This window comes from Spea bombifrons, chromosome 9 (genome assembly GCF_027358695.1).
Source record: "Spea bombifrons isolate aSpeBom1 chromosome 9, aSpeBom1.2.pri, whole genome shotgun sequence".
NCBI classification, from domain to species: domain Eukaryota; kingdom Metazoa; phylum Chordata; class Amphibia; order Anura; family Pelobatidae; genus Spea; species Spea bombifrons.
In genome coordinates this window covers 38870073-38883641 of record NC_071095.1, presented here as the reverse complement: position 1 = coordinate 38883641, position 13569 = coordinate 38870073, and the positions used below count along the sequence as shown (strand labels likewise).

General features: G+C 45.0%; 2 protein-coding genes across 5 annotated transcripts in view; one reads left to right on the top strand and one right to left on the bottom strand.

Annotated features, from left to right (window-relative positions):
* Nucleotides 1-4225, bottom strand: part of ARID4A (AT-rich interaction domain 4A) — a 28339-nt gene extending 24114 nt beyond the window's left edge. The window contains exons 1-4 of the mRNA XM_053474304.1: nt 4165-4225; nt 3017-3074; nt 757-867; nt 433-498 (exon numbers count right to left, since the gene is read on the bottom strand). Of these exons, the coding sequence (XP_053330279.1) occupies nt 433-498; nt 757-867; nt 3017-3022 (183 nt within the window). The 5' untranslated portion in view covers nt 3023-3074; nt 4165-4225. The remainder of the gene's footprint in view (nt 1-432; nt 499-756; nt 868-3016; nt 3075-4164) is intronic.
* Nucleotides 4226-4624: 399 nt separating this feature from the next.
* On the top strand, nt 4625-8265 carry LOC128504683 (THAP domain-containing protein 1-like). 4 transcript variants are annotated; one of them, XM_053474833.1, is made up of 3 exons: nt 4625-4746; nt 5790-5875; nt 7191-8265. In XM_053474833.1, the coding sequence occupies exons 2-3, from the start codon at nt 5808-5810 to the stop codon at nt 7741-7743; spliced, it is 621 nt and encodes a 206-aa protein (XP_053330808.1). In that variant the 5' UTR covers nt 4625-4746; nt 5790-5807; the 3' UTR covers nt 7744-8265. The 4 variants fall into 4 exon arrangements, with proteins under 4 accessions (XP_053330808.1, XP_053330807.1, XP_053330809.1 ...); XM_053474832.1 differs by having other exon boundaries at nt 4660-4746; nt 5724-5875; XM_053474834.1 differs by lacking the exon at nt 4625-4746 and adding an exon at nt 4852-5045.
* Nucleotides 8266-13569: the final 5304 nt, after the last annotated feature.

Sequence of the window (13569 nt, the reverse complement as noted above, 5' to 3'; positions counted from 1 at the left end):
TACGACTCCCATGTACTTACATCTGCCACCTTCGCCATACCTCCTCTACTTTGTAATGTCGGAAGTTAATCTGTAAGCACGTTTACTTTTGGGAGTAAAAGTTCCAAAAAAACCCGACGTAACTTGTGTGTAGTTTATAACAGAGGTCAAAGCTTTTATAAAACTTAAACATCTTTCTTAAAGTAAATCCATTTAATATTCTGTATGACAAAAAATACCGTCATATTATATAGACTGGTAACAAATATCCTGCCTATCGTTCCAACAACTGTGCTACAAGTTTAGATATAAGATGTCAAGTCAAGCGTTTCATTCTGTGATTAATATCATATGAAAGAAATTAAAGTTCAAAATAACCACACCATATTTACAAAGACCGAGCGCACCCCGTTTTCAGTCAATTCCAGTAAAGAGAAGCAGCGCATAACTTACCCGTAAAGGACCTTTTACTTGGTCATCCTGCAGCAGTTGTGTAGAATTATCCTGCTTCAAGGTAACCTAAAACAAGACAAATGAGAACCATGTCTATAACAGCGGTAATAACCAGAAGTCCACGGGAACTTTTAGGAGACAAGAAGCACGTTTCTGTTTGATGAACATAAATCCAACAGAAGCCAGCACAGAAAGTGTGGCGGGTTACTTCGGTCAGCTTTGACAAATAACGTGGTTTAATCTTAAATAAACTTCCGTTTTCTGCAGAGCCGGGGGTTACTGGGGGGCTTGATTAAAAATATTTATGAACCATCTGCAATGTACCTTAACTTTCACCAAGCGCTTCACTGTTTTGATCTTCGCCTCACAAAAGGCACCACGGTACTTGGCACTGACATCGGTTCCCACTGTAAGATAGGCAGGCTCATCTGCTGCCTAAACAGACAAACAGACGCGTTATACGGGGAGAAAAACTTCATTCTGTGACAGCATTCTCAACGCATTTCTGACAAGAGTATAAGAATGGCTTATTAACAGGGGGAGATTAATCATATTCAGAAGAAACCAAGGTACTTTCCCAAAGATGCCAGCATGTTGCCAAGCCGTACACATGTATGTATATGTATATGTATATGTATATGTATATGTATATATATATATATATATATATATATTATAATCCATGAGGTGATCTGGACACACTGTCCACAATTTATAGGGTTGACTACTTTTCAGTATCCTGGTACCGATGACCCTCTTTGGAAGTTCGATCTTTAATGATATTTCTGATACTGACAGGCACTTCATTCGAGTTTTGTATGGTATAAAACTTTATACGCCCAGTATTGAAGGGTCATAGAACTTTTTTACCTAAATACTGGTAGCAAGTTATTCCCAAACAATACAATAACCCCTGTTAGCTGGACGGGTTCATGTGTATCTGCAATTACCAACAGCGCCTGAAATCCTACTGAAACACATGCGGAATCTGCCACACAAGCAGCATCTTGCTCATATTCAGTGATTATAACTACATACCGGGGGAAGCAATTCATTCTTAGGGTAGGAAACTTAAAAGAACATTTTCTATACATATATCCACAAAACAGGAATCACACCGATGCCAACCAATAAAAGTAAACACAGTGAGGGGGACACAAAAACCAGACACTTACTGCTGGATATGATAATTTCCACAAGATCCGCATTTACTTATAAAATGCTTCTACCGCTTTAATACAATACAAAAAATATAGGAAAGGCTTTGACGAAAACAAAACGTGCGCAGCACAATCGTTACACGCCATTCTTTGCCATGTAAATGTTGCTGTGTATTTAACATCAGAAAGCGGTAAAAACAAACGAATACAAAGTACCCAACGGAAGCAAAACAGTAGCCGAAAACTTATTTATGATTACAAATAACAACATCCAGATACCAACAAGCACAAAGTGACCAATTTATAGATATATATACACACACACACATATATATATGAATACGACGATGCGGCAGTGAGCTTTTGTGAACACAGAAATAGGAGATATGAAGCCGGTCACACGCACGCTACCGTACAGAAATGGTTATTTTTGCCTCTATTTCCCCAAACGGTACGTATGTCCTTATTAAGGCATTCAGGTCATGTTCCAAACACATGCACTTACTAAGAAGTGTAACAAAGGGGCTGTTTATTTCCCAAATCCAAGGGCAAGAAGTCTTAAAGAAAGCACAGCTAGCTATATGAGAAAAGATGTCACCGTATTAAACCCATTTACTGTCATCATACCAACGATGCAAAAAGGCCAGGAGTTACGGACTTAACCGTCTGACAATCTGATAAAAAACAGACGAACTAAACGATTGTAAGCAACAGACACAATGCCGCTATTTACAGACAGATCCATCTAACGGCCCTCGGAAACACATATGCAATAAGTTAGGTTTTAGGTAGCGGCTCCATAACTTGCTTCTTAACCCTGCTTAAGACACCCAGCCAATACACATCTCATCTTACTACATCTACTCTAGTGCTGCCATAGCATACAATACGTATCGTAAAAAGCTGTAAAATTGTTTGTGTTAAATGCAAATAAAATAATCTACCTTCACCACCTGCAAAAATCAAACAAACATTGAAGCCCGAGAACTAATAATAAACGGCCCGGGCCGCAGTGATGCAGAAACAGAGAGATGACAACAGTCCGACAACTTAAAACAAAGTACACCGCTTATTAAATACATTCTACCAGTTATATATACATACATACACGCGCGCACATATAGCACACACATATTTACGCACATATAGCGCATCTCTTCACAAACACAACCACCGCAACGGAAACTAACAGCCAATTGTCGCTACAAAGCCTTCTCAGAGGAGTACTTTTCTAACGGCAAATAAAAGGCTTAAAAACTCAACGGAAAGAGTTAAAAGTGGCCGCCAAGTATCTGCGTCGTGCAATATATATATATATAAATAAATGTACATGGAGGATCTGTGCGCCAACGGCAGACATTCCCCCGGCTGCTGGCACCGTGTGGCTTCCATCGCAGGAACAGGGGGAAAGCCGGACTGCTTACCTTCATCGTCCAAGGTTATTTGAGGGATTCCAGCTCGAAGATTTGTCTTTTACCACAACTGCATGGAGAAGAAAGAAAGAAAGAAAAGGACAGCATGAGACGGTGAGCTGCAGCAACACAGACACAACACACTGATGGAGCAGCAAAAGCTCCTCATTGCAGCCAATTCTGGACTGGGGGGTCCATGCTAGGAGGGTTGGGGGGGCTGCAGAACAAACCCCTCTAGACAGAGAAATGGTTAATGCAGAGCAGCCCAGGGAGAAGCAGCTTTTGTGGCCCCTCCAGGAGCGCCTCAGCCTAACGGCTCCCCGTGACATCTGGGGGTCACTTCCGGCACGCTGCGAGGGTCCCCGTTGTCTGCAGGCCGTGTAGGAAAGGCATCGGCCCGGCTGGACATGACAGAAGGACGGCTTCTCCGGGCAGCTCTGCGGTAGAAGATGAGACAAGGTTCCCGCTTGGACAGCCCCATCCAGGCGGCGGTGTGTCACGTCGCCATTGCTGTCCTCTCTGTGTCTCCTCTCCGGGCGCCCGCACCATAGCAGACTCGGCAAAGCCCCGTCCCTGTCCGGCTGCCTCCCGCTCCCCCATCCTCATTCAGGGGTTCCAAGACTACACCCCCTTCTCACTTAGCTCTTTTGTGGAAGTTGATTTCCAGCCCCCACTCCTCTCTTCCTCCAGTCAGATATGCAGGCGAGCTGTGCCCATACAGGGATCTAACACGGCACCGGAGCTTTCTAACCACCCCTTCTACCCGCTCACCACAACATTACCTCACAACTGCCCCCCCATCTCATCACCGAGACCCCCCCCGTTCCCTACCATTAGCCTTCTCAACGTTCAAATACGCCAAGGAGGCTCTTTAGAGACAGTCTATACCCAGGCTAAGGGTGGCTCAGGGACACCTACAGGGCCTCCTTGATCTCTTTAAAACCCTAAACGAAGCTAGGTTGGCCACCGCCGCCTGACATTCAATTCATATCCCCGTCACATACCTTCAAACTCTGGGCTGAGAAGTCAGCGCTCGGCCGGATGCCCCGAGCCCAAAATCCCGCCTCCAACCCCCCACTACCACCCTGACATTCCCATTCACCCCCAACGAGCAAAAAGCAGACTAGAAAGGTAAAGAATATGTTAAAAGTTCCACTCACACACTCGGCTCCTACAACTCCCCACTTGCACGGAACTGCAAGCAATAAACGAAATAACAAGCTGTTGAGCAGAACCAATCCTTCTCGGAATCCCATTGGTGTATAGTCATGCAATGGAGCGAATTCTCCGCATCGGATTGGCCATTGTTTAGAGAGCGTCTATTGGCGTCTAAGTGCTTAATTCTGATAGGCCTTTCTGGTTGCAGGTAATATTACCGGGTCGTCCCATTGGTTAATCTAAGCTGTCATTGTCAATTGGGCAGCAGAAGGTGAAGACAGCCCTTGTCTGTGTATGATTGGGTTTCAGCGCTCCGGATGGGAAACAGAAAGAGGTGATTGGTCGAAATGCTTGAACGAACAACCCACCCTCGCTTTCCCATTGGTTTTTCTGTTTCCTGGAAACGGAACTAAGCCGAGTTTAGAGCAAGCTGAAAGGCTGCGCAAGGGGCGGAGTCTGATGCGCGCTTCTGTTATATGCGCGTGCGCCTGCCAAGGAGCCCAGCGCCATTTTGTAGGTGATATTTCCCATTTTATGATTACACAGAGAGGAGACGTGGGTGATCTGGAATCGTTCTGTGAACGGTACGTGAGCATTTTCGCGCGGTGTCAATATTCGCCTACTGTGGGCTTTCGTTTTATTCTAAATGCCTCTTTGAAACAGCGTCTCCGTTATAGGAGCCATTTTGGTGTAGACAAGTGCGTGGACATTAATGAATCACGGTCTTCGGGCAAATGGCCGCTTGTATGTGACGCTTTTGCTTGGTGCCGGAGTCTTGCTCTTATTTTTCTCCGTGTGCAGTCGGTGACGGTTGCTCTAGCGCTTAGCATCGCAACATAACCATGTGGGAAGAACTGGTCAATGGGGTCTAATCGAGTATTCGGTAAGATAGTTCCTCAAAGGTCATGTGAAGGCTGTGACGTTGCTGGCCGCGGAGTCCATTTGCTGGCGCTGCTGTAACGACGACAGACAGCGGGGCCGGGTCCAGCGCCATCTATGTTTACAGTAGAGTTACTGCAGGCGAGAAGCTGTCGCTGGATGTTTGTTGTAATAGTCACCCCTCTGTAGTGTGAAGCTGGCAGGCTAATTAACTGCTTTAGAACAGGCAGCGTGAGGTGTTTCAGCGGTGTCTCCCTGCTTGTTTCCATAGTGATTATTTCACATTTCCTGTTGGCTGCTGTGGACACTTAACTTTAGGGTCGCTTCATATACAGAATACTCGGTACTTTATAAAGAACAGCCTAGGGGTCAAAGGTTACTATTTCAAAGTCTGCTCCATAATGCTGGTTGCTATAGCGATAAGGCCACTTCTCAAACTTTGCACTGCAGTCACCTTTTAGGTGTAACCCCCACCCACCCAGCTTGTTATAAGGTATGAGTGCGATGGATTGGGGGGAAGATGGTGCAGAGACAGGGCTGGGAAACATTGTTTCATGAGTTAAGCTTTACAGTTTGCTATTCGGATATTGGTGGATGTATGTGTGTATAAAATATATATTATAATTATACACATTTAGCGTATAAATGTCAGCCAACGTCCCCTTGTGGCTTTCTGTTCCAGGCTGGGGTTTGCGTTGATGATCTGCGCAGTGACTGTGGCTTATTTCCTCTATAATTGCCCTTTTAGACTCGCCTGAAGAAAAGCATGACCGTGTGTGCTGCGTACGGCTGCAAGAATCGTTTGTCTAAAGGATGTGGAAAGCACTTCTTCAGGTAAAGTTACGAGCGTTTGTGTTTTTTTTTTTTGTTTTGTTTTTTTTTTCCCCTATGATCTCCCTCGGCAGAAATAAGGACTTTCTGGGTACGGCTTACAAAGTAGAACAGACTTACGAAGAACATCAGGCCTCGCTGTTGCTTGGTCTGATCTTTAACAGAGAGGGTAATGCCCCTGACACCCCTGCCATAGAGTGCTTCTTAAAGTACCCTGTGTACCTTATCACGCATTATTAAGCAAACCAGATGCAAAAGCTGCAGTTGCCTCCCTGAGTGGGTTGACTATTCTTGCTTCTGTTTGGCTGCTTAAAGTAAGTATTGTCATTTAGCTGGGACGGGGGGTAAATGCATGTGGAGAATGCTGCAGAATCGCCCCATTGCATTTGGAAAGGAATTAACCTGGGCTAGTGCCTTCAGAGTAGGGGCCACCATGTTCTGTAGATGACCTCCACATGCCACTTTATCACAGGTGTGGTGGCTATCTTGTGCTTTCAGTTTGTTTAACTCATCTGTAACATTTAATGCGATAACTAATACTGCAGCATTTTGGGAAAACATAGTTCTACGTGTTATTCTTCATCCCAGCAGCCACCTCTACAGGACTTTCATGCCGCGACTCATTTATTTGAGGGGCTGCCAGAGGCTTGCCTAAGGGCATTGCTGCCTTGTGTTGTGCATCTCTCCACGGTGCTGTAGAACACTTAACACGACAACACTTTGCCCCCCCCCCTGCTTAAACCAAGCAGGGAAGAGCCGTGGTGGGGTGTGCCAGCCGAACAGACCTTTCAATAAATGGGCTGGCTAGAACACCACCTGGCCCATTCAGCAACTTCACTGCCCTCAAAGGTCATTTGCCAAAACCAGAAACCGCTGCTGGTTATACGCGGGTGCAATGAACTATAACTGCGGTTTTGGAGTTGGCCCGGTTAAGTTTGATAACTTTTTTTTTTTAGTGGCCCCTTTTGTTCATTGAGTGAGAGACTCCAAAAAAAGGCTTTCAAGATGTCCCTTCAGTTGTAATGAGAAGCGTCCCAACTGCTGACAACTCTCCTGATCGCTCTGCAGGGAACGGTGTGACGCAATCTGTCGCTCCTGGACAAACTGCGGTTCTTTTTATATTTAATTCCACGCGTTTTCTTCCTGTCAGGCGTCTTCACAAAACTGTTAGGATGGGCACGACATGCCAGAGTAGCTTGTAAAAGTGCTATAATCTAAAACGTATCTGAGAGAATATCTTCCGCTGAGTAAACGCTGCGGCTTGTATTTCGTTTCCTTAGACTATATATCTTTAACTTATATTCTGGATCTCTGATAGGTTTCCCATTAAAAATCCCGAGAAGCTCTCCAAATGGATTGCTGCGGTCCGCCGGCAGAGTTGGAGTCCTACGATTTACAGTAGACTCTGTAGCGATCACTTTACGGAGGCCGATTACATGCTTCGCCCGGGGGCATCGAGTCCTTATCTCCGGACGGACGCCGTGCCGTCTATCTTCCCCGGCTTTCCGCCTTCTTTAAAGACTTCAACCAAGAAAAAGAGAAACGAGAAAATCCTTGCAGCCGAGCCTTTCATTATCGTACCGGAACCGCCAGCGCCGGTCCGAGAGCCGAAGCCAGCGGAGCCGACGCTCGCGTCCACCGACCACACTTACTCTGCTGTATCGAACGATAAAGAGAACGCTGTCCCTGCTCCTGCTGTAAGTCCCGCCACCATCAAAATGCGCAAGAAAATAAAAAGACTCCAGAAACAAGTACTTCGGCAAAGAAACAAAATAAAGACCATGAAATTATTATTAAGTCAATTGAGAAAAGATCTGGCCGATTCGGAGCATCCTATATATTATTTTATCCCTTCGGCTGACTTTCAGTAGGGTTGTTTGGCATCTGATCGGGTTCTAGAAGCGCAGGCTCCGGTATTCTAATGGGAGGTTTGTAAACTTTGCCATTCTGTTTTCTAGCTGATGTCGGTAGAGGGTAAAAAGCTCTATACTTTAACACAATCCAAGGCTTTACACCGCAGGGTTGGGTGTCCTTGAGCAGCAGCAGCGTTTCTCTGGGGGAAGTCGGGAGTCTGGTTCCTGGCACGTTAAGGCTCCGCAGTGACCTGCAGCGGCACAGTCTTGCCTGGTGTTCAGGGCCATTCTTGGCACGTGTCCCGGTAGCTGGGGCCGTGTGACCCAGTGCTTGGATCTGATGGGCGTGCGGTGGATGGATTTGCCGTACGGAGTTACAAGAGGTCTCGCTGGGGGAGGGCCAGAAAGCATTGACTGTCTTCAACGAAGCAGGAAGCTGCCGTCTGTAAACAAGCTTGTGCATATTTAACACTTTGCTTCCCAAGTGTTTGGGACACATCACCCAGAATGATAAATCCCATTCATTCCAAGTCAGGAAAAGCCTTTGATTTTCTGTATCTCTTTCCTGCTGTGGGATAGGACGGATGCTTGGAATACATTTTGTTTTGTTATTTATACAAGGCTAGTTTGGCTGAAGAATGCATTCCACTTGCTGCCCTGAACACTCACCAACTGTAGAGGAGAAGGTGCAAACCATTAGGTTATCCTAAAATACGTACGGGTTGTCTGTTTGGTTTCAGTTTGTGGTCACCGGTTATTTGTGATTTGCTGACCTTGTGAGACTCGGGCTTAGAGGGTTGATGTTCCCGGGTCCTGGAATCCAGGCTGCGTGGCGGGTGAGGCTGGAAAGGAAAGCCCGAGTTGGGTTTTTCCCCATTTCTTTCTCAGATGTCCATTAAATGTTGGCATCTGTGAAACTTTCCTTGATAATTGCAAAGCCTCTTACATAGTATTGGAAGTAATTAACTTGTCTTTGGCCGGAAGGCTTACGAGAGATGGACGTCTGAGATCCGGGCAGAAAGGTGGATTTTGTGCCCGGCTGCAGGGTGTCGGAGGGCAGCTTTCTCGGCTTTGCCCTCTTTTTCCGGTTTATGGAATGCTTTACGATGTATTAAATCTCAAAAGCTACAAATACTGTGTGGGGTTTTTCTTTTATCTGCTGCTGATTTTATTCTATATTCTCTGCACAACAGGAGCCTTAGAAATGGCAGTTATATGAAATGTTTACCAAAGTTGTGTGTGTGTGTACACGTACTTGTTGCTGACTGCATTGCTGCATAAACCCCATTCTTGGTACGAAATAATACAGCTTAAGGGGTATTCAAACAGTTGGGAATTACGGGAGGTATTTACGGACTTGTTTAGGGTCCAGTCGCTGTTTCAGGGACGAGCAGCTTCATGGTGAAAACCCAACTTTAGAAACTGCATCAGAATTTCTTTTGTAAATAAACCCGTTATGTAGATGTCAATAATATCGACGCGCTATTAACGTGCCTGTGAGTAACGCATGGCCATAGTCTGTCTAGGAGTAGAATCTGTAACTGGTTTGCGGTGTTGATGCCATCCTGCGCGCTCCCTTCCTGTGTAGCGGCCCACCTTACATTTTGAAGAAACACTGATTTATAATACGTTCAAAAATATCGAATATCGTAACGCCAGACATACACAGAGCATCTCCCTTCTCTACAAGCACACAGTGATTCTTACACCGATACGTATAGAGGCTGCAAGGTGAGGGTTTGTTTGACATTCTCCCATATTAAGAGTGCTGCCCAGATTTCCAATTTAATTGAAACCATAGCCACACATCCCCCCCCCGTACCGTATACATGGATGGTGGTGATAGTAGTGAAGGATTTGAACTGCAAGCAGGTAGATGGCGTAATACCAAACACTGTGCTGGCTGGGGAACGTTCAGAAAGGTCTTCTATAAAATAAACAGGTTAAAAAGGCGGAGTTGTGGAGAACGCACTCTCCTTCAGCTAAGACCTCGAGCAGCTGGGGAGAACCTGCTTAAAAATAAAAACTATTTTCCATCCCAGCCAAGACAAAATGACCCTAAACTTACTGTCTGCCATGTAGATGAATTATCTGTGTAGATATAAATAATCTGTATTTTATCCGATCAGGATAAAGCAGATCACTACAGAGAAAATCATCGCGGCAATCCACAATTAAAACTTTTTTTGTTTAGTGGAGGTTTCTTGGGCTTTTTTTTGTGTAACACCGTATAATTTCCTACATTTTGGTCTAAAAAAAAACAAACCAACTTTATATTGAATTTGAGTAATCAAAGTTAATTTGAGAAAATGGTTTGTGTTAGCGCCTGAATTGTCACTTTGTATTTAGCCTTCCCGGCCTCTGGATCGGTAGCCAGCACTGGCACTCTTGGTCCAGGGCCACCAGGTGAGGCCTCTGGCTGTACATGCGTGGCCATGCATTAAGTTTTTATTCCTGGGCACATCCACCCGGTGACTGCACGCCGGACCACTCAGTCTGCCCCTGAGGCTCACCGGGCACTCTCCCAGCGTGCCACATGGCCGGTGTGTGGCGGCTCTTACTGGTTTTAAGCAGTAATATGTTTGCCTGCTTCCTTTATTACCGTCTTGGCCGGTTCAGTTATGGTCTGTGGTCAAACCCTCTTAGATGATAGCGTTCCAGCAGGGTGTTGGTTACTGCTCTGAGCGGTTTATAAGTCAGGTGGCTACTAGTGGTCATGTGACTTTTAGCTTCAAGGTTATAGGTTAAACAAGGTCTGATTAGCAAGCTCAGGATCTATTATAGAAAATATTTGTTATGGAAGACATTTGTTGTAATATATACTTTCTCCAGCTTCAGAGTCGCAAGACAGAGGAATGTAATGTGCTTTTTTTTATGTCTATACATGGTACAGGGCTGGCCAGGGAACTGGAGCTTTATCTCCCTGTGAACTCCGCCTCGCTGAGCGAAAATAAACGTTTTATGAATTCAAATATTTATAACGATCGATTACAATTGGAGCAAAAAGACAAGCTAAAGCTATTGCTTTATTTCCAGACCCAAAATTAAAGGGACACTCCGGCCATCCTATGCATTTTAACACGTGTGATCGCTGAAGTCCCCCCCCTTATGTAAATGTGATGCTTGCCCCCAGTCAGCTGCAGCTTCTCCATAAGGTAGATACACTTATTTTCAAACCTGAACAATGGATTTGATAGTATTTACAAAGTACTTTCCTATTTGTTGATTGTTCCCCTGGACACCAGAGTGTCCCTTTTTAAAGGCAAAGTATGTTCTACGAAGGAAATGCATGCGCGATCCTGGCCCTGGGGGGTTTCTTATTTTCTACTTGGGATAAAAGGGGCTTCTATTCACTAAAAGATAATTGACAGGGCAGTCGGGGCTTCAACTCCATTACTTCACTACTTATTATAAAAAGCCAACAGAGGCCAGAGGGTCGGCTGGTCCGGTATAATAGAGATCTGGATGAATTATACATGATGCAGGGCAGAAGCTCAGTGAGGTTGGCCCTTAGTGATGCATGGAGAAGTCAAACAAAACACTTTACTGAATGGACATTTAAATTGGACTTCCTGAAAATACAGGCTGTGGGGTCTAATAACCAAAAACAAAACACTTAAATTCTGCCCTACTTGTCAACATCATTAAAATAAAAAATACTACCCTTAAATACCATCAGCAATTATACATTTTTAGGAATTAAATGCATATTTTTTGTGTATATGCCCTGCTGCTTTGCCTGTAACTAGATGGAATTATAATAAATGAAGCATGATAACGTTTCCTGGACTCGGTAATCTTTATAGAGCAATGAAAGGTCGTTTTCATTTATAAAAAAATAAGCAGAATACATCGAATGCAAACTCTGCGCCTCAAACGAGGGCTGCCGTCAGAGGAAGACAGGGTCGGAAGTTGTTCTATAACCATCGAGACGTGTTTACATCCCTGAATAGTTACAATACCAAAGTCAAATTCTCCAGGAGGGGCCACGTGGCCAAGCCCTTTGTTGGGAATTGTTTTAAGATGTGACGTCACTCGCAGCTATCATCGGTATGTGGAATAGCCGGCAGTAACTGCAACAGACGCTTCTGTCTTAAAGCTGAAGAGGACACCGCTCTGGGTCGTGTGACTCCAACAAGGATGAGTCGGAAGCAATTAACATCCCCACGCCCGTGTGACAGCAGAAAACATCGGCCAAGCAGCCGGTGACATTTAATTTGCCTCCACCTCTGCTGCTAGGGTATGATGTCATAACCCAGTTGGAGAGGTCAGCGATCACCTCTGTAACCAGCCCATTGGGTAATTGTAAATCAGGGGTCCTGATAGCCCCCTTTGTTATGCGGAGGGAATGCTGCCGGCCTGGTGATTGCTGCCGGTTACCCTCCCCCAGTTCCCGGGGCTCTCTAGGTCATGTGATCACTGTGCGTGTTTGACATCAAGGTGCGGGAAAGAACCGATTTTAAGTTCTATTTCCGCGGTTAAAAGTTCCTTAAGTGCCAGTTAAATATGTCGCTGGCCTGAATATTGGCCTATTTCATTGTGCCTTATAATCTTACATGGCTTTTAACCCTTTAGTATTCAAGGAATTGGGACACATTTATAAAAATAATTCTGCTATATGTTAAACCCCCTCTCTTAAGGAACGCACCCATACAAAGCGTACCCCCAAATGGAAATGAGTCTCTTCAGCGGTTACATTCACGCATTAGACTGTTCTTTAGTATGAAAAATGTAATAAATGGAGGAAAGACATGCGCACCAGTGTCCCCAAACCAGCGATCGCAGTGCATGGAATTCTCGTGTAATGAGGGGCGCACCGTCGCTCATCACATGAGAATTCCATGCACTGCTGGCTAGCCGGCGTGAGGCAAGGAGTCGGGCGCTGCCGCCGGCACAGAAGCAGGATGTTCAGGTAAAGACAAAGAAGTGATATCTTGGTGGATTTTATGCAATCACGATGGCTTGGAAAGTAATTCAGAGATGATATTCATGTTATTTTCGGCTGAGCTGGCTCTAGCAGGGAAACCAGGCAGCTGCCACGCAAAGCAAGTGCATGCGCTATAATCCCCAAACCAGCCATGGCTTTTCTGCCATCAGCTGACACTCGGTTACTTTAAGGAACGGGTTTGATGAGTAGTGGTAAAAGCGGAGCAAAAAGCATCACCGTTGGTGCACGAACCCGATCATCTTCCTTCTCATTCTCTGCGCTTGCTTTTTTGTTTTGTTGATGCAGTTTAACCCCTTAGGGACATTTGACGGTTCAGGGCCGTAACACAAAAACGGTCTTAACGACCTTTGACGGTCCTGAACTGTCATTAAATACGATTAGAAAGTGATCAACGATCACTTTCCTCGCTTAAACGGTGTTGCTGTAATGTCTCGATGTTGAGGCATTCAGTAACGCCGAGATCTGCATTAGGGGCCATGTCTTGCCCCTCCCCGGGCGTCAACATCCGCAATACATTGGGCGCCCGTTTTAAAAGAGTATAGGAGACGCCCTTTAAAAAAAAAAAATACAATTACGTTGAAAAGAATCCTCAGGAGTGTCTCTCAAGACCCTCCTGAGAATCTGGCTCCAGTTGCAGGTTGAATACAGATACTGCATCCAACCATGCAAGTCAATGGAGCCCAGCTTTCTAATCACAATGTGATTAGTAAAGTATTCAAAACAAAATTGCTAAAAAAATGTGCTAACATTTCAAAATAATTATGCAGTGATGTCACCAGAGGAACCATCCAGTACCAGCACAATGTAAAAAAACAAAAAATAAAATAAAGTTTATTATGAGCAAGTGCTAAAATTAGCGTTTTATCGTCTCAAAAAGCTCAACATAGAAAGAGTTA

Excerpts from the sequence above, each read along its gene's own strand:
- LOC128504683 (XM_053474833.1), top strand. The coding sequence starts at position 5,808 with ATGACCGTGTGTGCTGCGTACGGCTGCAAGAATCGTTTGTCTAAAGGA. Across the intron at positions 5,876-7,190 it reads TGTGGAAAGCACTTCTTCAG|GTTTCCCATTAAAAATCCCG; the intron begins GTAAAGTTACGA and ends GATCTCTGATAG.